General features: G+C 43.5%; 1 protein-coding gene across 1 annotated transcript in view; it reads right to left on the bottom strand.

Moving 5' to 3' along the window:
• Nucleotides 1-24,514, bottom strand: part of STS (steroid sulfatase) — a 361,556-nt gene that overhangs the window by 243,154 nt on the left and 93,888 nt on the right. Inside the window, exon 6 of the mRNA XM_075335482.1 lies at nucleotides 9,979-10,402. Within this exon, the coding sequence (XP_075191597.1) occupies nucleotides 9,979-10,402 (424 nt within the window). The remainder of the gene's footprint in view (nucleotides 1-9,978; nucleotides 10,403-24,514) is intronic.

Genomic DNA, 24,514 nt, shown 5'->3' with positions numbered 1-24,514 from the left:
TAGCTGAATAGCAAGTGTCATAGCATCCTCCAAGGACTGCGGTCAGGAATTGTAACGCATCCTGTCCTTGATCTGCTCTGACAGACCATGGCAGAACTGACTCCAAAGAGCAGGGCCATTCCAACAGGTCTCCACAAACTCTGAGCAGTAGTTCTTTACTATGTGACCTTCCTGAACCAATCTGCGAATATTAGATTCGGCTATAGTGACTTTATCAGGGCCATCATAAATGAAGCCGAGAGTTATACCTTTAAAGAGGTCAGCTCTTGAGACTCCTCAGGCAAAGATAAAGCCCAGCATTTTGGATCTCCATTGAGAAAAGACAAAACAATTCCTACTTGTTGACTTTAAGACCAAGAAGATACCGGATGTACATGGAAGTATAATTTACATGAAATTTCTATTGAATATACTGAATATACTGAGGACCTTGGTAATAAATTGCAGCCAACCATGTATGTTGCAGTTGGTCCCTAACTCAAGTGACCTCCTGGGACAAAGACTTTAATTGTGTGGCCAAGGAGCAAACCTGACCAATTCAAAAGCCCCTAGGACACATCAAAATGGGGTGGCGATAATGTTACGACTGAGCCCTTCCACTCAAAAGTGATGAACAAACCAGGGGAAATGTTAACCCTGCAATCCAGCTTTGACCCTACCCTAACCATTGAGGTTGGCACCTTAAGATAATGCAAAGGCATTTTCACTTGACATTGGCTGAGCCTGAGTGTCCTTAACTTCACCCTCAACTGTAAACTGTGTAACAGAAAACAACAACTGAAAACATAAATAAAGTGTAAATAGGCAGAGGGAGAGACACAGGGCTAGGATTTTGTGAATACAGTCATACAGGTAAAATGAAAGAAAATGAAACATTCCAAATCCTAAAATAAACTTAACAGGAGAAAACTAGGAGGGAAATCACACAAACGTCAGAGAAAAGCAATAGCAATAACCTAGTAACAATCCTTAGAATTAACAAAAAAAAACTTTAAAAAAAAAACTTAAAAAAAATGTGCCTGGCACCATTCTATACATAGAGCAGTCACATACCGCTCCTCCCAGTGATATAATGGCTTTAACAACAAAGTGGAGGCTTCTTTTCAGTTTTGCTCCCTAGATTGCAGACATTATGCTGATTGAGAGCTGTCAAACTGGGTGAGCCAGCTTTCAATCAGCATAACATCGGCAGTTCCATTCCGTCTACAGAGCAGAGCAGATGAAAAGCCACCACTCTGTTGATGTGACATCAGCAAAAGCAGCAGAAAAGCTGGCAAGAGCAGTCTGTGACTACTCTGTGCTGGTAAAAAAAATGGTGTCAGGCACTAGAGACAGGTGGATAGCAATTACATGCCTGTTAGTGCTTAGGCAATTTTTTAAAACTAAAATGCCGAATATACTCTTTAACTGATGAGCTAGGACTCCAGATAATCATCCATATTTGACTATAGCCATCACGGAATGCATGTGAATAAAGAACAGAGATGAGCGAACCTAAGGTTCGGGTTCGAAAACCAACTTCCAAAAAAAGAAAGTTCGGGTTCAAAGTTCGAATGAGTTACAAATGCAATCCATTCAAGTGAGCAATGCTGTGCATGGGTATAATTTATGCTCAGCCCTGTGCATGCTGCATGTAGTGTTTGATCCACTCACACTATAGGTAAAATCAGCATGATCTGATGTAATGTGCACACACAATTTTTTTTTTTTTTTTTTTAAAAAACCCACCCGTCACCGGAAGTGTTCTGCTTATGGATGGCTGCATATGCGTGGAGACAAACTGCCCAATTATTAACTTCCATTGAGGTTTGGTTCAAGTCAGGGTCACCACACTTTATCCAAGGTTCGAATGTGCCAGCGAATCAGACCTCCAAAGGTTCATTCATCTCTAATTAAGAGTATAAAATACCACATTCCAAGATGTGATAGGGCAAACAAAATTAGGAAGTGCACACATTTAAATAGAAGTGAAACAGGAAAGCAAAACACAGGAAAGGAAAGACAAGAAACCATCAGCAGTTGGACTGAAAACAAAAGGTTGTGGCTCAACAGAGAGAGAAACTGACCACACAACCAGAGGTCACCAGCTAGAACACCAGAGTCAAGCCATGACAGTATTATCATTTTCCTGATAAGCTTTATCAAGTACCTCATGTGCAGGGAATTAGAGTAGCTTAGGTATCTATGGCTACAACCACTCATATACGGATAGTTAGTTGCCATGAATATCAAAGCTACTGTAATGCCCTGCACATGAGGTAACTGACAAAGCTAATCAGAAGAAATATACTACATTTACAATTGGATATCTGATAATATTATTATTATTATTACTACACCTACTACATACGGGGATAGGATCTTGAAGATGGCAATACTCTTTTGCCACATGGCGGAAGCAAGAGGTTTTTTTGTAGTAAACAAAGTATCAAAAAAGCTTAAAATACTTGTGATTTAATGAGGAAAAATCAGTGTGCATGGTTGTTCCCATGAAACATCAGGTTACTACATTAATGACAAGAAACATGCAGCCTGAGAAAAAGCCATAGAAACAATGTATTTTACTTTGTAGTGAGAACAAATTCTTTTTCACAAAGGATTATTAAAATTTGGGTCAATAAGAATGAAAATGTGATTTTTTTATGCTTTATTTCAAAACATTTCATTACTTCAATTCTTCACTGCATTAAAAATGATGATTAGTAAGTGTGCCATAGCCAATGAGCATTAATAGCCTCTCATAACTGGAAAATAAAGCCCTTTGACTTTGAAGAAAGCACCGTTTTGAAGTGAACAAGTGCATGCTACATGCTTTGCTAATTCTAGAGGTTAAGCATGGCATTTCCTGACCTTTATGAAATCTGAAGTGTCTGCAAATTAGGCCATTTATTGTGAAGACTTAAGCAATAAATGTATTAAAATTTAAAGTGCATTAATTACTATCCATTCACATTTTATATTATTGTATAACTCCTAGTGAGTAAATTAATGGAAGTAACATGGTTGGGTAATTACAAGCAGTACAACCCCTAACTAACCTGTCAATCAAGTAATTTTCCAGTATTTCATTGCGATAAGGCACCTGCAGTGCATGATATTTCCACTTTATTTGTAATATGTATAAAAGAGTCTGGACAGCCTAAGAAATGTATATTGATTTTACTTTTCTCTGTGCGACAGCAAAAAAAAAGGAGAACACTTAATCTATTTACAATTAACGGGCAGACAAAATTGCTCATTTAATTCCAGTGGTCATTGAGCTGTGCGAATCTTCATCAGACTCTTACAGATTGATGTCTCTGTACATCGCTTTGCTTATTTGTTTGATAACGTAAATGATAATGAAAAACTAAACTGTTTGCTCCTGAAAGCAAATTGACTTGATAAACTTAAGCGGTGACCTATTTAGAAAAAAAAATTGGGGGATATAAAGCCTAAATACGTCATGCAACTTGAAACTATTTTTAGTGGCCAAAAATTAATTCTATTTGCATGACTATTAAAGGGGTGGTCCACCCATATTTTTTATTGTCTAGTTCGATATTATATAGAGAAACAATGTTTCTCTCAAATACCTTGTGTTGGCAATATTGCCTGTGAGAGGCGCTATTGCAGACCACTGTTCCCCGCTCCGGTGATGTCACGTCAAGTGCCGCACACGTCACATCTGTGTGGCCAGCTGCAATGTTCCTGACTCACTGAGCTGTGAGCGGTGTTTCACCGCTGTCACAGCCCATCTGCTCTCTGCTCCCTCCTCCCTTCTCCGTCACAGCAGAACGCTGCAAGCAGGAGACGCGCTGAGCTGTGACAGCGGTGAAACACCGCCCACAGCTCAGTGAGTCAGGAAGACTGCAGCCGGCCACAGGGATGTGATGTGTGTGTAGCACTTGATGTGACGTCACCAGAGCGGGGAACAGCGGTCTGCAATAGCGCCTCTCACAGGCACTATTTCCAACACAAGGTATTTGAGAGAAACATTGTTTCTGAATATAATATTGAACTAGACAATAAAAATATATGGGTGAACCAACCTTCTAATAGAAAGCAGGAAAAAAAATATCTAATTTTTAATTGGTTCTTTTTTTGGTAGATTCCTTTATGAGCTCTAATCTATAAAACAGGGCAGAATATATTTAACTTTACTGTTTGGCTTATTAAGCAAGCTTCTACTCCTTCACCCATGTTTCTCAATGAAGAAGTGCTCTGATTAAGGAGACGTAAGATGCTGCCAGATACTGTAGCTTAACCAAAAGCTTGCCTAAAAATAATCATCTAAGAATGATGAAATTCAACATCTTGGGGGTAGAAACAAGATGCCCCATGCACTTTCGATAGCCAAACTGTCCTGCCAAAATCAGTAGGTTCAGCTGACTTTCCCCTAATGTATATGCAGGTGCTTTACACAGTTCCCTTTAACTAATGGGCTTACTGTATTACTGTATGTATGGACTCGAAGAAGACTTAAAAAGTGATAATAGCTTTCTGTAGTCGATTTCTGCTCTGGCAAATGAAAGAGAATACTAAATAGAGGATCAAACTTTAGCAACCCAAGAAATTATTATTGTGTGAACCTGTTTTTTTATGAGACATCAATCGTTAGTTAAGAGTCTATAGAAAAAAAAAGATATCTTAAGTGAGAGGTGCCGTGCAGAAATGGTTCCCAAATATGTTAAAAATCCTAGTTTGAAGAAACTTAACCCCTTCACGACCATGGGCGGATATATCCGTCATGGAGCGTGTCCCGTTAAGCCCCGCCCCCTGCCGCGGGCAGGCGGCGGTCGGCACACATATCAGCTGTTTTCAACAGCTGACATGTGTGCCTGCATGTTGCGAGTGGAATCGCTTCCACTCGCAACATTTAACCCCTTAAATCTCACTGTCAAAGTCTGGCAGCAAGATCTATATGCGCGCGGCCACGTTTTTACTTACCGCCGCCCCCACCGGAAGTCACGTGCGTCATCACATGACTTTCGGTGGTTGCCATCGTAGCACAGGGTCATGTGATGACGCCTGCAGCTATGAAGTTTCACTTTTGTTTTCCCTCGGCCGCGAGCAGAGAGAAACAAAAAGTGACTGAATCTGCTGTTTACAGCTGTATAGCTGAGATCAGCAGATAGATAAGAGCGATCGGATTGCTGATCGCTATAGCCCCCTAGGGGGACTAGTAAAATAAAAAAAAAGTAAAAAAAAGTTTTAAAAAATAAAAAAAAACCTAAAAGTTCAAATCACACCCCTTTCCCCTCATTGAAAATTAAAGGGTTAAAAAATAAATAAATATACACATATTTGTTATCGCCGTGTTCAGAAATGCCCGATCTATCAAAATATAAAATCAATTAATCTGATTGGTAAACGGCGTAGTGGCAAAAAAATTCCAAACGCCAAAATTACGTTTTTTGGTCGCCGCAAGTTTTACGCAAAATGCAATAACAGGCGATCAAAACGTAGCATCTGCGCAAAAATTGTACCATTAGAAACAACAGCTCAAGACACAAAAAAATAAGCTGTCACTGAGCCATAGATCCCAAAAAATGAGAACGTTACATGTTTTGGAAAATGGCACAAAACGTGCGCCACTTTTATTGGACAAGCTTGTGAATTTTTTTTAATCCCTTAGATATAAGAGAACCTATACATGTTTGGTGTCTACAAACTCGCACCGACCTCAGGCATCATACCCACTTATCAGTTTTACCATATAGTGAACACCGTGAATAAAACATCCCAAAAACTATTGTGCCATCACACTTTTTTTGCAGTTTTTCCACACTTGGAATTTTTTTGCTGTTTTCCAGTACACCATGGTTTCATTTAAAAGTACAACTTGTCCTGCAAAAAACAAGCCCTCATATGGCAAGATTGATGGAAAAATAAAAAAGTTACGGCTCTCGGAAGAACGGGAGCAAAAATCAAAAACGTAAAAACGGAAAGTGCCCCGGGGCTGAAGGGGTTAAAGACCCCACAAAAATAGAGTTTTAAGGCTCAAATTGAAAATAGATAAAACTCTAAAGCAGAGGTCTCAAACTCGGCTGGGTGTATGGTCCGCACAGAGGAAAAAAAATAATTTGGGGGGCCGCATTCTTTGCAGGACAAAGTGACATTTTTATTGGTACCATATATAATAATTTATTTTTTTTACACACCTTTGGATCACTGATTTTGAACATTTTCACTTGTTTATTATAGCAAACGTGCACATTTTTTGTTTAAATATAAAAAAATATATATTTTTTTTACATTTTATTCCTTTCTTGTAACTAATAGTCTTACAAATAGCACTATATAGAAATTTTGACCAACATCTTTTAGTAATGTTCCCCATCTTGTTGTAACGTGCCCATCCTTGTCCCCTTGTAGTATTGTGCCCCATCCTAGTCCACATCCCACAGTAATGTGCTCATACTTGTCCCCATCCTAAAGTAATGTTCCCCATCCTTGTCCCTATCTTGTAGTAATGTGCCTCATCCTTGTCCCCATGTTATAGTAATGTGCCCATCCTTATCCTCATCCTATAGTAATGTTCCCAGCCTTGTCCCCATCTTTTTGTAATGTGCCCATCCTGTACTAATGTATTCATCCTTGTCCCCAATCAATAGTAATATTCCCCATCCTTGTCCCCTTGTAGCAATGTCCCCATCCTATAGTACTGTCCCATCCTATAGTAATGTCCCCATTCTATAGTAATGTGTCAACATTGTCCCCATCCTATAGTAATGTACCCATCCTGTACTAATGTGTTCATCCTTGTCCCCATCCTATAGTAATGTTCCCAATCTATAGTAATGTGTCCATCCTTGTCCCCCATCTTATAGTAATGTTCCCCATCCTTGTCCCCTTGTAGCAATGTCACCATCCCATAGTACTGTCCCATCCTATAGTAATGTCCCCATTCTATAATAATGTGCCAACCTTATCCCCATCCTATAGTAATGTCCCCAGCCTTGTCCCCATCTTATCGTAATGTTCCCATCCTGTACTAATGTGTTCATCCTTGTCCCCATCCTATAGTAATGTCCCCATTCTATAGTATTGTGCCCATCTTATAGTAATGTGCCAACCTTGTCCCCATTCTACAGTAATGTCCCCAGCATTATCCCTATTCTATAGTAATATTTCCTATCCTTGTCCCCTTGTAGTAATCTCCCTATCCTGTAGTACTGTGCCCATCCTAGTCCCCATCCTATAGTAATGTGCTCACCTTGTCCCCATCCTATAGTAATGTGCTCACCTTGTCCCCCTCCTATAGTAATAATGTCCCCATCCAATAGTATTGTGCCCATCCTTGTAATGTCCCCAACCTATAGTAATGTCCCAATCCTATAGTAACGTCCTCAGCCTTATCCCCATCCCATAGTAATGTGCGCACTTTGTCCCCATCCTGTAGTAATGGGGGGATAGTGGCTATAACTTACCGATCGCTCCCCTCACCTTCCACAAACTACGGAGTGAAGCTGAGGGGGCAGTCTCCGGCCACAGATCCACAGTGATTGGAGAAATCGGTCACAAGGCCGGTCTCTCCAATCAGAGCTGGGGGCGGGTGAAACTGAGGTCACCCAGCTCCAGCCAATGATCAGTGCTAGAGCTGCACTGACCATGGTTGGATTTCAATGTTTTAGCCATTTTCAATGGCTGAAACATTACATTGGCTGTGATTGGCTGACGAACGCCGCTCAGCCAATAACAGCCTCTGTAGGTCCGTGGAGGAGACACCACTCCTCCTGAGGTCAGGCAGAGGTCCCCTCCTCCCCGAATCTAAGGTACTGTATTTGAAAAGCGATTGCAGCCACCGGGGATGCAATTTCGCCATGACATCTTGTGTATGTCATGGGTCCTTAAGTACCAGGGAGCCATGACATACCCAGTACTTCATAGGTCTCTAAGGGGTTAATGTGCCGTGCTTCACATACACACACATACAGACTATAAAAAAAAACACCATTCTTCTCACCTGTCCCGCACTCCCTCGGCTTCCTCATCTCTGCTTTGTGCGGCCCCCAGGCCCTTGCCCCTGTTAACTATCATGGCAGGTGCAGGGGCCGCAGCCACTGTCAGTGATTTATGTCAGATGATTGTGTTGCTGGCGCGAGAGCGCAGCACCTGCAAAACATTCATCTGACATAAAGCGCAGACACTGGCTGCGGCCCCTGCACCTGCCGTGATAGTGAACAGGGGCACGGGCCTGGGGGCTGCACGAAGGAGCCTGAGGGGACGCATGCGGCCCGTGGGCCGCATGTTTGAGACCCCTGCTCTAAAGAATTCAAATTCAAGACCAAAAATGTTTGTTCTGGTTTGCTGAGAGTTTTAACTAAAATCAGTGGTGGGCTCATGTATGTAGGAATAGGTGATCAAGTGATTCCACAGGCCAAATGTCTTGCTAAAAAAACAAAAAAATGCAGGTAGCAAAAGCTAATTTGTAAAAGATTAAAAAAGCAGCTTGAAATATTTGATATAGCCATAATTGTACTAACTAATAAAATAAATGCAACAGGGCATTTATGGCACATGGTGAATGCCAAAAATTGAACGTATTGAAATTATTTCCCCCAAAAAACACATTAGAATTATGTCACCTCTTTTGTGTGTATGAATCCTCAGTTTATAGCATTTGTTACTGTCATCAATGTCTTATGAAATTCTTTTTAACAGCCTTGACAGCTTTTCTTTAGTTACAGAAATACAACTAAAGCGAACCTGACATGAGATTTAGACACTGACTCTTATTGCAGCCCTGTATGTTTCACTCAGAAATACTGAAGTGTTTCAGAGGAAACATATTTTGAAAAGTCGGCTGAGAACAATGCATATAGGATGAATAGTGTGAGACAGGTCCCCGGCAGCTACTAGACTTCCTGCCCAAACTCCACTTGGCCTATAGGTAAATCTACATACACACACAAGAGAAGAAAGTTGTCAGTCTAAGGAAGCAAGTCATGGCAAATTTGCTGATGATTTGCCATGTATTAGTCATTCAAAAGAAAAAGTCCCTGCCCATTTTTGGAAAGTAGGTTTTTTTCTAAAACATTTGAGAGTACAATCACACAGACCGTGACTGATTTATGCTGGCAATGGTGGATGCTTATGCCAGCACTAGCTACATACATAGACATACCCTGTCATTTTACTTCTAATAAAGCAAATTCCTCTAACCATCAAGGCTCAATTTAAAGTGAACCTGTAACAAGGTCTTCGCAATATAAAGTATGACTACCACCTTTAACACCACTATTACAGCATTCTATTAAGCTGTATCTATGATCCCAATTCCCATTGCAGAGCTAAAAAAACCCGTTTCTTTTATACAGATGGTGCAATCAAGTCTGATTGGTGTTTATGGTCTTGATCCAATGTCTCCTCTCTTCCTACAATCGCCATCCTCCTTCCATGCTTTATGGGGATGACTCGTCTTACCTCATTCACCCAGTATCTCTTAGTTGCACTCCTATATAGGTATACTTCCCTTTTCCCTGCTGAGGGCAGAGTAAAGTACTATAGTGCGCATATGCCAGCTTAACTTGCCTGTCATCGGTGATCTTTGGCTTTTCCCAGCGCATGCACATTACAGTACTTTGCCCTGCCCCAGCTAGGCAGAGAGAAGACTGCCTGCGCAAAGGTGTGATTAAGAGACACTGTGGATGACATTCACATGAAGATGGAAAGTCAGCTGGTGATTGTGGGAAGAGAGGAGACACTAGAGCAAGACCATAGGCGCCGTCTGTGGGTATAATAAGAGGTCTTCTATGAGCTATGCATAGGAGACATACATACAGCTTATAAGAATGCTTTAAAAGCGACCTTAAAGGTGGATGTAGTAATTTATATTGAGACAACATGATGACAGGATCACTTTAATACTATTAGAAAATAGTAAAGAAGGCATTACACCCTACATATATTTAACATTTAGCATTATTAACATTTTTTTTCAAAAACTGCTGACAATTACATTAAATGCTCAAAATACTTAATAAAAAACCATACCTTTGTATAAAATGGACAGCCTCACTTGTCATCCTTTGGGTCAGGTTCTCGTATACTAATGGTTGTTGGATAACCTGGTAATTTCTCATCAAAATACAATTCAAGTACTGGAATTTCCAAAAAAAGAAAACCATTGGTCCCACAAAAATGATGATGCAGAAAAAAATATATCCAAACACTCTTTTGGGTATATTGAAGAGCCCAATATAGTTAAGGAAAATAAATGTCAGGAGTGTTAAAAAAGCAATTAGAAATGGCTGTTTTAGATAACAAATTGCTCCAGCTACAAATACGCTGCCATTTCCTGGGATGCAGTCTCGTAAATGTGTCATTGTTGTTCCGTAAAAATAATCAAACCCATGATTAAGAGGATGGTGGTAAAAGTCATCTCTTCTTTCTTTATTCAGTCCAAGATGCCATTTTCCTGGATGAAGATAGAAAATAAGTCGTTAATTGAATATGGAATCAGAATCTGCTCATTTATTTTGCGTAATTTCCGCTATTCAAATCACTATCACTTTTCATTTAGTGTTTAGCCAATTATATGTCACTTTTTATAAAGTTGTTATCGGAAACTGCTATTGTTAAATGCGAAATTTACAACATAATAACTGACAGCAATAAGCCAAATTGATCCCAGGATTTACAGCTTACCAAAGTTAACTCCTCATAATATTAGCTAGGTGAAGTAAAATGAAGCTCAGGTTTAAATGGTTTGTCAGGAATTGCATAGCAAAGCAATATATTGCTCTTCCAGTAGTGTAACACATTATAAAGGAGAATATTTGTATTATTTTTTCATAGGTGAGAAAGCAGCAATGAGCAACAGCTTAGAAATTAAACTGTATGAGGAGAGCAGCTATATAGAGCCAGTCAATCAATTGTCCACAGTTAGTTTTTTGGCATAGTGCAAAGAGTCAAACAGTCTGACCGTAATTTCCAGAAATATGTTACACACTCAGCAACTTAAAGTAAAGGGGCAAATGGTCGAATGGTCACATAAAATGCATAATCTGCCAGAGCTAAAGAAAATGCCACAGGAAGTCAGGAAACTCAAAGCCATTGTCCAGTCTAAATCTACAAGTCTTCAGTCACTTATGAGTCTTCATATCACTCTGTCATGTCCGCTCCTGCTACTTCTGCTTCGATGACCAGGCGACGCCGTGTTCCTGACCATGAATAGTGCTGGTGATGGGAGAGGAGTCGGTGCACGTGGCTCTGCTGAGCGCAGGCTCCGCTCATCTACTAGGCTGGGTTTCCCTGGAACCTGCAGTACCACTGGCTGACTGTAGGTGGCGTGTGTCTTCCAGCTGAAGTTGCCATCATTCACCTGCAGCCAATGGGAAGACACCACACCCTTCTTATTCCCCCTCCTGTCATCTGACCACTGCCAGAGATAGTTCTATTCCTGGTTCCTGTGTTATTTGTATAGTGATTTCTGTGCGCTGATCTCTGCTTGTTTCCTGACTACCTCTCCTGTCTGCTGTTTATGTACCTCGCTGCCCGTATTTGACCACTGCTTGTTTTCTGATTATGTCTTTGCCTGCCGATTCTGTCCCTGTTCTGCAATTCCTGGTTTGACCCAGCCTGACGACTATTCTCTCGGACTGCAGCCTACCACAGGTAGTGATCTCCTGGGCCCTGTGTAATTCCAAATCCCTGTATAGGGGGTTAAAGGGTTAATTAATAAATTACTCAGCAAGGGTAGCAAAAAATATAAAAAACTTAACATTTAATAACTATCATTCTAAAAAAAGCTTAACGTTATAACAAATCAGACACACATATAACAAACAAAACAATTACTCAATGAGCACCATGCCAACGTTTTGGCATTGCCCTATTTCGGAACTACCAAATAAAAATCAGTACTGTTTCACACTGTAATGATGTCCCAAATATGAGAGTGAGACCAAATTTATATAGTGGCAGTGTAAAAGAAATTGAAACAATCTCACCAAATTTTGCTGTTTGTTCAGAGATGTCACAGAGGCTGGAATGTTCCCTATATCCAAGGGGTTGAGGGGGGACGATTACTGAAGCCCCACATTACCCTCTCAGCATCCAGTCTTAATATATGAGGCCCGCAAATGGGAATATTTTACTATTACAGATGTGGGCACCAAAAATTGGGTGGGATTATGGGGAAATTAATATTCTCTGTTCTTGCCGCCAGCTTCCTACAGCGTTGACCTGTTGACCTGCGAAGTCATGCACTGCTCGTCACTTACAGGCCAAAGTCATCAGAAGAGGACATTGTGTGCCTTGAAGTGGAGGAAAGGCGAGTAATATTGTTAATTATTAAATATGTGCAGCATAACAGGAGGTATATTTACCAGGATGATTTACATATATACTAGGATGAGTACATATTTACCAGGCTGAGGGACATAGATACCAGGATGAAGATTATATATACCAGGATGATGAACATTTATACGAGGATGGGGCAAATATATACTAGATTGGGCACAGAATGGGGAACACATGTACCAAGATAAGGGACATGAATACCAGGAATGGGCTAAGGTTAGGAACATATACAGTGGAGAAAATGTCAATACAATACAATTGCCAATGGCAGTACACTGCCAATGCCAATACAATACAATTGCCAATGGCAATACACTGCCAATTTTGTAAGCTATTCCACCTACAAAGAATGGAGGGAGGTCTGTAATTTTTATCGTAGGTACACGTCAACTGTGACAGACAGAATCCCCTAAAAAAAAAAACCCAGAAAATCACATTGTATGATTTTTAAATAATTAATTTGCATTTTATTATATGAAATAAGTATTTCATACAATACAAAAACAGAACTAATTATTTAGTACAGAAACCTTTGTTTGCAATTAAAGAGGTCTGACTTTTCCTGTAGTTCTTGAATCTTGACCAAGTTTGCACATACTACAGAAGGGATTTTGGCCCACTCTTCCATACAGATCTTCTCCAGAGCTTTCAGGTTCTGGGGCTGTCACTGGGTAACATTGAGTTTCAGCTCCCTCCAATGATTTTTGCCTGGGTTCAGGTCTGAAGACTTTCTAGGCCACGCCGGGAACGTGAAATGCTTTCTACGGGTAATGCCTTCAAACAGGTGCAGTAAATATAGGTAGTGAATGCAGAATAGGAGGGCTTCTTGACGTCTTAATGACCGGCAACTCGCCTTTTAACGGCAGAAGTTAAGGAACCTTATTCCTCTGCACCGCTTTTTAATGGTGCTCAGGAATAAGGGTATAGCTTCCCCCACTGCTTCAGTGACTGGTGGTAGGTGAGACTCTGAAGATCATGATCCCAGCCAGTTTTTCCGGGCCCCGGTCATATGACCACCATTATATACCATATAATGGCAATCATGTAAAAGTATATGCAGTGCTGGTAAAAATTATTTTTTATCCAATCTGACATGAGTAAACATGTCAGATAGAAGAGAAATGTCCTCCCCCGGTCCCCCCATGCCCTGGAATGGCAAAGTCCCTCCCTGGCCTCCCTCGTCCTCCTGAGCTTCTAAAATGTTGGGTGGATGAGTTGTGCACCCGCATCGTCCTCTTCTGATTTCTCTCCTATCTGACATGTCAGATGGGAGAAAAAAGTCCTTCCAAAGTCAATCAAGGTCTTCCCATGTCACACTGTGTCCTCCCTTGGGTACCTACATGAGCGCAGTGTCCCCCGTGGCCCCTCCTTCTCCTCTTCTGTAACAATTAGTGGGTGCATGTGAGACTACGGTGACATCAGTACGTTGTTGTCACTGAGGTTACTGCAGTTCACACTGCCCTAAGTGTAATCTGGGGAGTGTGCCTGCAGTAATCTTACTGAGGTTACTGCAGTCACACTCCTGTGTTCGCTAAGCATGCCCCTTATATGCTGGAAGATGGAGTCATTGTTGGACCTCAAAAATAGAATATATTGGACCGGATTGGAAGTTTTTTGGTTTTTTTGTGGTTTTTTTCCAATTTTTTTTTCAGTAAATTAGTAAAAGAGGGAATGTGTTGGGGAGAGGGTTTTTTTTCAAATAAATATTTTTCGTTGTCTTTATTTTTTTTTATTACTGACTGAGTTAGTGATGTCGGGTATCTGATAGTCTCCTCGATATAACTAACCTCAGGGCTTGATGCCAGCTGACATTTCACAGCATTATATTATCCCGTTTGCCTGCACCAGGTCAGTGGGATGTGCAGGTGTTAAGCATCAGAGTTGGCACATCTAATCGATGAGCCACTTCTGTGGCGGCTGTGACCTGCTATTTTTAGACTGGGAAGGGCCAAATAAACATGGCCCTTCCCAGCCTAAGAATATCAGACCCTAGTTGTCTGATTCACCTTCGCTGGTAATCCAATATGGGGGGACCCCACCCACATTTTTTAACTATTTATTTATAAATAAATTATTTAAAAAAAAAAACAGCATGGGGTGCCCTCTAGTTTGGATTACTAGCCAAGATACAGCTGAAATCACCGAAATATTTTTATTTAACTATTTAGAGTCAAGCTAAACCAAATCACCATAAAAACACTCTAAAATTTACAATCTTTATTGAAATCTATTAAAAATATATAGCATACAGCAATCCAATACAGACAAAGCTTTTTACATAAATATCGACACAAAATATCAAAAATTGTGAATAAACATTACATTAACATTAGTGATGAGCGAGTATGCTTGTTACTACTCGGTACTCGCACGAGTATCACTGTACTCGGGCTACTCGGCGGGGACCGAGTAATCTCGCGATACTCGTGCTGTACTCGTGGTCTTCATTTCTGCATGTTGGCGCTCTTTTGAGAGCCAGCCCTCATGCAGGGATTGGCTGGCAGACCACTGCAATGCCACAGCCCTGTTAGTTGTGGAATTGCAGTGATTGGCCGGCCCGCACAGCGTGACCGAGCCTTTATACCGGCCGGCGCGCTGTGCTCTGCTCACAGCCATCCAGACAGTCAGTGCAGGGAGAGTGTCGCTGCTTCAGGGAAAGGTTTGCGGCCCTTTATAGCTATTTCCGTAGCAGGGCTGCAAACAGTGTGACCAAAAGTCCTTTTCAGGACTATTCTAGTTGTATACAGGCAGGCACGGTATAGCCAGGTCGGAGTACAGTAGCAGAGTCCTTCTCAGGACTATTGTTGCTGTATACAGGCAGGGTATAGCCAGGTCGGAATACAGGCTAGTGACCAGAAGAGTCCTTGTCAGGACTATTGTAGCAGTATACAGGCAGGCAGGCAGGCAGGCAGGGTATATAGCCATTCCTAGTGGTGACCGTATACCAGCCTTCATCATATCTGGGGCTGGTGTACACAGTCTAAAACAGTCCAGATAGTGTCAGACTTCTCATTAATTGTCGCTTCTAAAAACCTGTTAGGTTCTTAGTGCGTCCGTGCTTGCCTTTAAAAACCGCACGTGTGTGCCTGTCGGTGGCAGCGTACAGGTGCACTTGTGTGCGTTTTTACCAAACTATTATATAACGCACAAGTGTAGTGTATAATACACGTCAGTCAGCAGTGGCTGATAGTGTCAGAGTTCTCATTAATTTTTGTTCCTAAAACCTGTTAGGTTCTTAGTGCGTCCGTGCTTGCATTTAAAAACCGCACGTGTGTGCCTGTCGGTGGCAGCGTACAGGTGCACTTGTGTGCGTTTTTACCAAACTATTATATAACGCACAAGTGTAGTGTATAATACACGTCAGTCAGCAGTGGCTGATAGTGTCAGAGTTCTCATTAATGTTTGCTCCTAAAACCTGTTAGGTTCTTAGTGCGTCCGTGCTTGCATTTAAAAACCGCACGTGTGTGCCTGTCGGTGGCAGCGTACCGGTGCACTTGTGTGCGTTTTTACCAAACTATTATATAACGCACAAGTGTAGTGTATAATACACGTCAGTCAGCAGTGGCTGATAGTGTCAGACTTCTCATTAATTGTCGCTCCTAAAAACCTGTCAGGTTCTTAGTGCGTCCATGCTTGCCTTTAAAAACCGCACGTGTGTGCCTGTCGGTGGCAGCGTACAGGTGCACTTGTGTGCGTTTTTACCAAACTATTATATAACGCACAAGTGTAGTGTATAATACACGTCAGTCAGCAGTGGCTGATAGTGTCAGAGTTCTCATTAATTTTTGCTCCTAAAACCTGTTAGCTTCTTAGTGCGTCCGTGCTTGCATTTAAAAACCGCACGTGTGTGCCTGTCGGTGGCAGCGTACAGGTGCACTAGTGTGTGTTTTTACCAAACTATTATATAACGCACAAGTCTAGTGAATAATACACGTCAGTCAGCAGTGGCTGATAGTGTCAGAGTTCTCATTAATTTTTGCTCCTAAAACCTGTTAGGTTCTTAGTGCGTCCGTGCTTGCATTTAAAAACCGCACGTGTGTGCCTGTCGGTGGCAGCGTACAGGTGCACTTGTGTGCGTTTTTACCAAACTATTATATAACGCACAAGTGTAGTGTATAATACACGTCAGTCAGCAGTGGCTGATAGTGTCAGAGTTCTCATTAATTTTTGCTCCTAAAACCTGTTAGGTTCTTAGTGCGTCCGTGCTTGCATTTAAAAACCGCACGTGTGTGCCTGTCGGTGGAAGCGTACAGGTGCACTAGTGTGTGTTTTTACCAAACTATTATATAACGCACAAGTGTAGTGTATAATACACGTCAGTCAACAGTGGCTGATAGTGTAAGAGTTCTCATTAATTTTTGCTCCTAAAACCTGTTAGGTTCTTAGTGCATCCGTGCTTGCCTTTAAAAACCGCACGTGTGTGCCTGTCGGTGGCAGCGTACAGGTGCACTTGTGTGCGTTTTTACCAAACTATTATATAACGCACAAGTGTAGTGTATAATACACGTCAGTCAGCAGTGGCTGATAGTGTCAGAGTTCTCATTAATTTTTGTTCCTAAAACCTGTTAGGTTCTTAGTGCGTCCGTGCTTGCATTTAAAAACCGCACGTGTGTGCCTGTCGGTGGCAGCGTACAGGTGCACTTGTGTGCGTTTTTACCAAACTATTATATAACGCACAAGTGTAGTGTATAATACACGTCAGTCAGCAGTGGCTGATAGTGTCAGAGTTCTCATTAATGTTTGCTCCTAAAACCTGTTAGGTTCTTAGTGCGTCCGTGCTTGCATTTAAAAACCGCACGTGTGTGCCTGTCGGTGGCAGCGTACCGGTGCACTTGTGTGCGTTTTTACCAAACTATTATATAACGCACAAGTGTAGTGTATAATACACGTCAGTCAGCAGTGGCTGATAGTGTCAGACTTCTCATTAATTGTCGCTCCTAAAAACCTGTCAGGTTCTTAGTGCGTCCATGCTTGCCTTTAAAAACCGCACGTGTGTGCCTGTCGGTGGCAGCGTACAGGTGCACTTGTGTGCGTTTTTACCAAACTATTATATAACGCACAAGTGTAGTGTATAATACACGTCAGTCAGCAGTGGCTGATAGTGTCAGAGTTCTCATTAATTTTTGCTCCTAAAACCTGTTAGCTTCTTAGTGCGTCCGTGCTTGCATTTAAAAACCGCACGTGTGTGCCTGTCGGTGGCAGCGTACAGGTGCACTAGTGTGTGTTTTTACCAAACTATTATATAACGCACAAGTCTAGTGAATAATACACGTCAGTCAGCAGTGGCTGATAGTGTCAGAGTTCTCATTAATTTTTGCTCCTAAAACCTGTTAGGTTCTTAGTGCGTCCGTGCTTGCATTTAAAAACCGCACGTGTGTGCCTGTCGGTGGCAGCGTACAGGTGCACTTGTGTGCGTTTTTACCAAACTATTATATAACGCACAAGTGTAGTGTATAATACACGTCAGTCAGCAGTGGCTGATAGTGTCAGAGTTCTCATTAATTTTTGCTCCTAAAACCTGTTAGGTTCTTAGTGCGTCCGTGCTTGCATTTAAAAACCGCACGTGTGTGCCTGTCGGTGGAAGCGTACAGGTGCACTAGTGTGTGTTTTTACCAAACTATTATATAACGCACAAGTGTAGTGTATAATACACGTCAGTCAACAGTGGCTGATAGTGTAAGAGTTCTCATTAATTTTTGCTCCTAAAACCTGTTAGGTTCTTAGTGCATCCGTGCTTGCATTTAAAAACCGCACATGTGTGCCTGTCGGTGGCAGCGTACAGGTGCACGATTTGCACAAACTTGGATATAACGCCCAAGTCTAGTGAATACACGTCAGCACAGCATTGCAAAATGCGCAAGGGCGTTGGCAAGGAACAAGGAAGTGGACGTGATGGTGGTGCAGGCAGAGGCCGAGGTCGTGGGCAAGCTCTAATTTCGCCACAACAATGGGCCACATCTAGTCGTTCGCACATCCTGTCCCAAATTCTTGGGGACCGCAGCAGTACACCGCTCTTGAACCAAGACCAGTGTCAACAGGTTGTTAGTTGGATAGCGGATAATGCTTCCAGTCAGATTGGCACCACCACAAACACTCTGTCTTCCACACGGTCAAGTGTCAGTAGCCGTGATACTGCACAGCACATTTCAGAACCTGATCCTCTTTCCTACCACAAGGCTGAGTACACGTCCTCGGACATTAATGATCCCACACTTGGACACTCGGAAGAGCTGTTCACGTTTCCATTCGCACATTCTGGCCTCTCGCCAGCTAATGTTGAAGTGGGTCATGAGGAGATCGTATGTACAGATGGCCAAATATTTGAGCAGCCACGTTCTCACGAAGTTGGCAACGTGTCTCAACAAGGGGTGGACGATGATGAGACACAATTGTCAGGAAGTCAGGAGGAGGAGCAGGGTGCGGAAGAAGAAGACGACGTGGTGGATGATCCAGTAACTGACCCAACCTGGCAGGAGGATATGCAGAGCGAGGACAGCAGTGCACAGGGGGAGGGAGGCGTATCATCCCAACAGGCAGTAAGAAGCAGGGTGGTGGCTCCAGGCAGAAGTCAGGCAACCGTTCCCCGGAACAACAACACGACACAAGGTGCCTGTACAAATGTTAGGTCTTCCCGAGTCTGGCAGTTTTTTAAGTTGGCTCCAGATGATTCTAAAAAGGCCATTTGCAACACCTGCCGTGCCAGCATCAGCAGGGGTACCAAAATTAGCAGCCTGACCACCACCAGCATGATTAGGCACATGTCAGCCAAGCACCCGACTTTGTGGGAAGTACAACAGAGTCGAGGAGCAGTGCTTGCTGATGTCACTGCTACGTCTTCGCTGGTTGTGCATGCGAGCCAATCCCCTGTCCATGCTGCCTGCGAACAAGCCTCCTCCGGTCCTGCACCTGCAGTTGCCTACGCAGAAATAACACCATCATCAAGCACGTCCTTGTCCCAGCGCAGCGTTCAGTTATCCATTCAGCAAACCTTTGAACGCAGGCGCAAATACACTGCCAACACCCCACATGCCACAGTTCTAAATGCTAACATTTCGCGACTGCTTGCGCTGGAAATGTTGCCTTTTAGGCTGGTGGAGACAGAAGCATTCCGCGACCTGATGGCGGCAGCTGTCCCACGTTACTCGGTCCCCAGCCGCCACTATTTCTCCCGGTGTGCCGTCCCCGCGTTGCATAACCACGTGTCACAAAACATCACACGTGCCCTGAACAACGCTGTTTCACCCAAAGTCCACCTAACCACAGACACGTGGACAAGTGCTTGTGGGCAAGGCCGCTACATCTCGTTGACGGCACACTGGGTTAATATTGTGGAAGCTGGGACCCAGTCTGAGCGAGGGACGGAACACGTCCTTCCCACACCAAGGTTTGCAGGCCCTACCTCAGTCAGTGTTTCACCCACACTCTACAGCTCCGGAATGTCATGCTCTTCAGCCTCCTCCTCCTCCTGCGCATCCTCATCCACTGTACCCTCCACACCAGTCCCAAGCTGGAAGCACTGCAGCACTGCCTCGGCGAAGCGGCAACAGGCTGTGCTGAAGCTAATCTGCATAGGTGACAAACCCCATAATGCAGAAGAGGTGTGGACAGCTCTGAAACAGCAGGCAGATCACTGGCTCACACCTCTGAACCTAAAGCCAGAAAAGGTCGTGTGTGACAATGGCCGGAACCTGGTGGCGGCTTTGAGGCGAGGCCAGCTGACACATGTTCCATGCGTGGCCCATGTGCTCAACCTCGTGGTTCAGTGGTTTCTAAAGTCATACCCAGAGCTGTCTGATCTGCTGGTAAAAGTTCGCCGCCTGTCTGCACATTTTCGAAAGTCACCTACTGCTTCAGCCGGCCTTGCCGGCTTTCAGCGCCGTTTGCATCTTCCGGCTCACAGACTGGTGTGTGATGTCCCCACGCGTTGGAATTCAACTCTGCACATGTTGGTCAGGATATGTGAGCAGAAGAGGGCAGTTGTTGAGTACCTGCATCACCTAAGCTGTCGGGAAATGGGTCAAACTCCACACATAACACCTGAGGAGTGGAGATGGATGTCCGACCTATGTACCATCCTCCAAAACTTTGAGGACTCCACCAAGATGGTGAGTGGTGATGACGCCATTATTAGCGTCACCATACCGCTACTCTGCCTTCTAAAACGGTCTCTGCTCAAAACCAAACATGATGCATTGCAGGCGGAGCGCGATGAGTTGCAGCAAGAAACAGTAGTGGGTGTGGGTGATAACACACAGCCCAGCCTCGTCTCATCACAACGTGCAGTGGAGGACTATGACGAGGAGGAGGATGAAGACATGGAGCAAATCTCCGGCCAAATTGAGGATATGACATGCACACCAGTCATATCCTCGGTTCAGCGTGGCTGGCCAGAGGACAGGGTAGATGAGGAGGAGGAGGAGGACAGCATGTTCAGTCATCGTGTTGGTCAGGCTACTGAAGTCCTGGCTGTTAAGAGTCTGGCGCACATGGCTGACTTTATGGTAAGCTGCCTGTCTCGTGACCCTCGCGTTAAGAACATCTTAGCCGACAATCATTACTGGTTGGTAACACTGTTAGACCCACGATACAAGGAGAACTTTATGTCTCTTATTCCCGAGGCGGAGAGGTCAACCAAAATGCAGCAGTTCCGGAAGGCCATAGTCACGGAAGTAGGCAAAGCATTCCCCTCACAAAACGCTAGCGGCATAGGTCAGGAATCAGTGGACAACCAAGGCGTACAGCCGAGAGAAGCACAAGTCCAATCCGCCAGAGGTAGGGGAACAGTCTTTAAGATGTGGGACAGTTTTCTCAGCCCCTCACGCACCACAGCCCCTGAGGTGCGGGGTAGTGCCACAAGAAATCCTAAGTTTGCCCAGATGCTCAAGGAGTACCTTGCAGATCGAACAACTGTACTCCGACATTCCTCTGTGCCTTACAATTATTGGGTATCCAAGGTGGACACGTGGCATGAATTGGCTCTCTACGCCTTGGAAGTCCTGGCCTGCCCTGCCGCTAGCGTTTTGTCAGAGCGTGTTTTTAGTGCCGCAGGTGGAATCATTACAGATAAACGCACCCGCCTGTCAACTGAAAATGCTGATAGGCTGACTCTGATCAAGATGAACAAGGGTTGTATTGGGCCAGACTTCACCACACCACCAGCAAATGAGAGCGGAATTTAAAGTTTGTAACGGGAATTTGCCATGTACCTCCAGTCACCCATGGGTACACACTTCTGGACTTTGGATAATCGCTGGACTGCTCCTCCTTCTCCTCATGCGCCACCATGATGACCGTTACAAGAGTTAGGCCTTTGTTTCAGGTATACCCCCAGTGGTAAATTTTTTCGCCCATTCTTTGCAGAATGGACATTACAACGACAGGAGACCCACTCCTTTGCAATGGGAACAATGTTTTGAGGCCCTCATGCACGTCTCTATCCAGGGACAACGTGGAGCCTCCCAATTTTTGGCTGCCCTGCCAAAGGGCTATACTATAATACACCCACTTCCTGACAATGGACACTTAATGTTTTGAGGCCCTCATGCACGTCTCTATCCAGGGACAATGTGGAGCCTCCCAATTTTTGTCTGCCCTGCCTAAGGGCTATACTACAATAGACCCACTTCCTTCCAATGGGCACTTCAGGTTTACAGGCCCTCATGCACGTCTCTATCCAGGGACAACGTGGAGCCTCCCAATTTTTGGCTGCCCTGCCTAAGGACTATACTACAATAGATCCACTTCCTTCCAATGGGCACTTCAGGTTTACAGGCCCTCATGCACGTCTCTATCCAGGGACAACGTGGAGCCTCCCAATTTTTGGCTGCCCTGCCTAAGGGCTATACTACAATAGACCCACTTCCTTCCAATGGGCACTTCAGGTTTACAGGCCCTCATGCACGTCTCTATCCAGGGACAACGTGGAGCCTCCCAATTTTTGGCTGCCCTGCCTAAGGGCTATACTACAATAGACCCACTTCCTTCCAATGGGCACTTCAGGTTTACAGGCCCTCATGCACGTCTCTATCCAGGGACAACGTGGAGCCTCCCAATTTTTGGCTGCCCTGCCTAAGGGCTATACTACAATAGACCCACTTCCTTCCAATGGGCACTTCAGGTTTACAGGCCCTCATGCACGTCTCTATCCAGGGACAACGTGGAGCCTCCCAATTTTTGTCTGCCCTGCCTAAGGGCTATACTACAATAGACCCACTTCCTTCCAATGGGCACTTCAGGTTTACAGGCCCTCATGCACGTCTCTATCCAGGGACAATGTGGAGCCTCCCAATTTTTGTCTGCCCTGCCTAAGGGCTATACTACAATAGACCCACTTCCTTCCAATGGGCACTTCAGGTTGGTTTACAGGCCCTCATGCACGTCTCTATCCAGGGACAACGTGGAGCCTCCCAATTTTTGGCTGCCCTGCCTAAGGGCTATACTACAATAGACCCACTTCCTTCCAATAGGCATTTTAGGTTTACAGGCCCTCATGCACGTCTGTATGCAGGGTCATTGGTGAACTTCACAATTTTGGACTGCCCTGGCAAAGGAAAATACTACAAAGACTCAGTTCCTCAAAATGGTCACATTAGACTCAGAGGCCTTTATGTACGTCTCTTCTCAGGGACATCGGAGTGCCACACAATGTTTTACGTAAAATCTTTCATGTATTGATCTCAAAAAGTAACATACATTAGCTCTATCTCACTATTGGGTATATGCCCTTAACATTTCCGCCATGAAAATTCATTTTGGTGTCATTTTGGAAGGTTTTCTGGTGAGTCCGTAAAAATGGCGTAAAACGCGGACAAAATTGTTCACAGCTGTGACTTTTGAGTGATAAATGCTTCAAGGGGTCTTCCCCATGCTGTTGCCATGTCATTTGAGCACTCTTCTGAGACTTTTGTGCCATTTTTAGGGTTTCTACATGCTGCCGGTGGTCATTTCACAAAAATACTCGGGTCTCCCATAGGATAACATTGGGCTCGGTGCTCGGGCCGAGTACACGAGTATCTTGGGATGCTCGGCCCGAGCCTCGAGCACCCGAGCTTTTTAGTACTCGCTCATCACTAATTAACATACAAAAAAATATATCATTTGAAGTCAGAATGTTTATTCATTACCATCAAGTCAGAATGTCAAATACTATCCCTATAACCGTCCGTCCTTTGTTTTTATAGTTTCATATAAGTCATGTCTAAGGGAGCGAAAATCAATTCAATTGGCAACTAAGTCGGGTCACAAGACCATATATATAAGTTAGCATCAATATCCGACTCCTTCTTAAGGGCAATATATCTCCATTTTAAATTAGGAGGAATATTGAAACAAATTAGCCATTAGTATCTGGATCATTCCTGGAGAAGATATCCAATTCTCAAATGCCAGATAAGCTCTCATTTATGGTAATGTGTTTCAGGTAATCTCCCATCACTGCATGTTCCCCCACCTAGAAAAATTCATATATATATATATATAGTCACCTGGCAGTAAAGTTAAAAGAAAAAATACAGAAAAGAAATATATACCGATATGGTCTCTTTCTGCAGAATAGTCCTGTTCAAATCACCGCCCCGAATAGGAGCAACCGCTTCTATAGCGCAAAATGTCAAACATTTCAGGTCCTATCCATGGACAGGTGCAATTTGCCTAGCAATTGTTGTTTTTAATATCGACAATATGTTCCAGAATATTCTGCGTTCAAAACACTACTATTAATGATTGTTGGCACATACCCTGAAAGTGCGGGCAGAGTGTGAGGCTTGACCATGCCTACGACAGGCACTTTTACAGCGTTGGATGACTTTGGGCCATGGCTGTGCCATGCACTCCGCCTGCACTTTGAAAATGACAGCAACTGTCGTGGGGTACCATAGCCGGGGGGTATACACGGATGAAGGATGCAGTCCTGTGCCAGCCCAGGCTTGCTACAGACAGGAGGGAATGCATGTATAGAAGATTGGGTATAGAGGTATTACTTGGCTGTAGCAGGACATCTCAACCGTTAGATGGCCTGTATGAATCTTGTTCACACCGTGCGATGATATATTAACTATTGCCACAGACGAGTCCACAACATTTCAAAACTTTAAATGCTTTACTGAACACATCTTTTAAACATGGTTGAGTTGAATGCTGTTTAGTGGCAGTTTTGAGTAGACAACATTTTGGATCAATCCATATTTATCCCATGCTCTATGTTGAGCACTTACATCAGGATTTC

Source organism: Anomaloglossus baeobatrachus, chromosome 2, assembly GCF_048569485.1.
Source record: "Anomaloglossus baeobatrachus isolate aAnoBae1 chromosome 2, aAnoBae1.hap1, whole genome shotgun sequence".
Classification (NCBI taxonomy): Eukaryota; Metazoa; Chordata; class Amphibia; order Anura; family Aromobatidae; genus Anomaloglossus; species Anomaloglossus baeobatrachus.
This window is presented reverse-complemented; position numbering and strand designations above follow the sequence as displayed.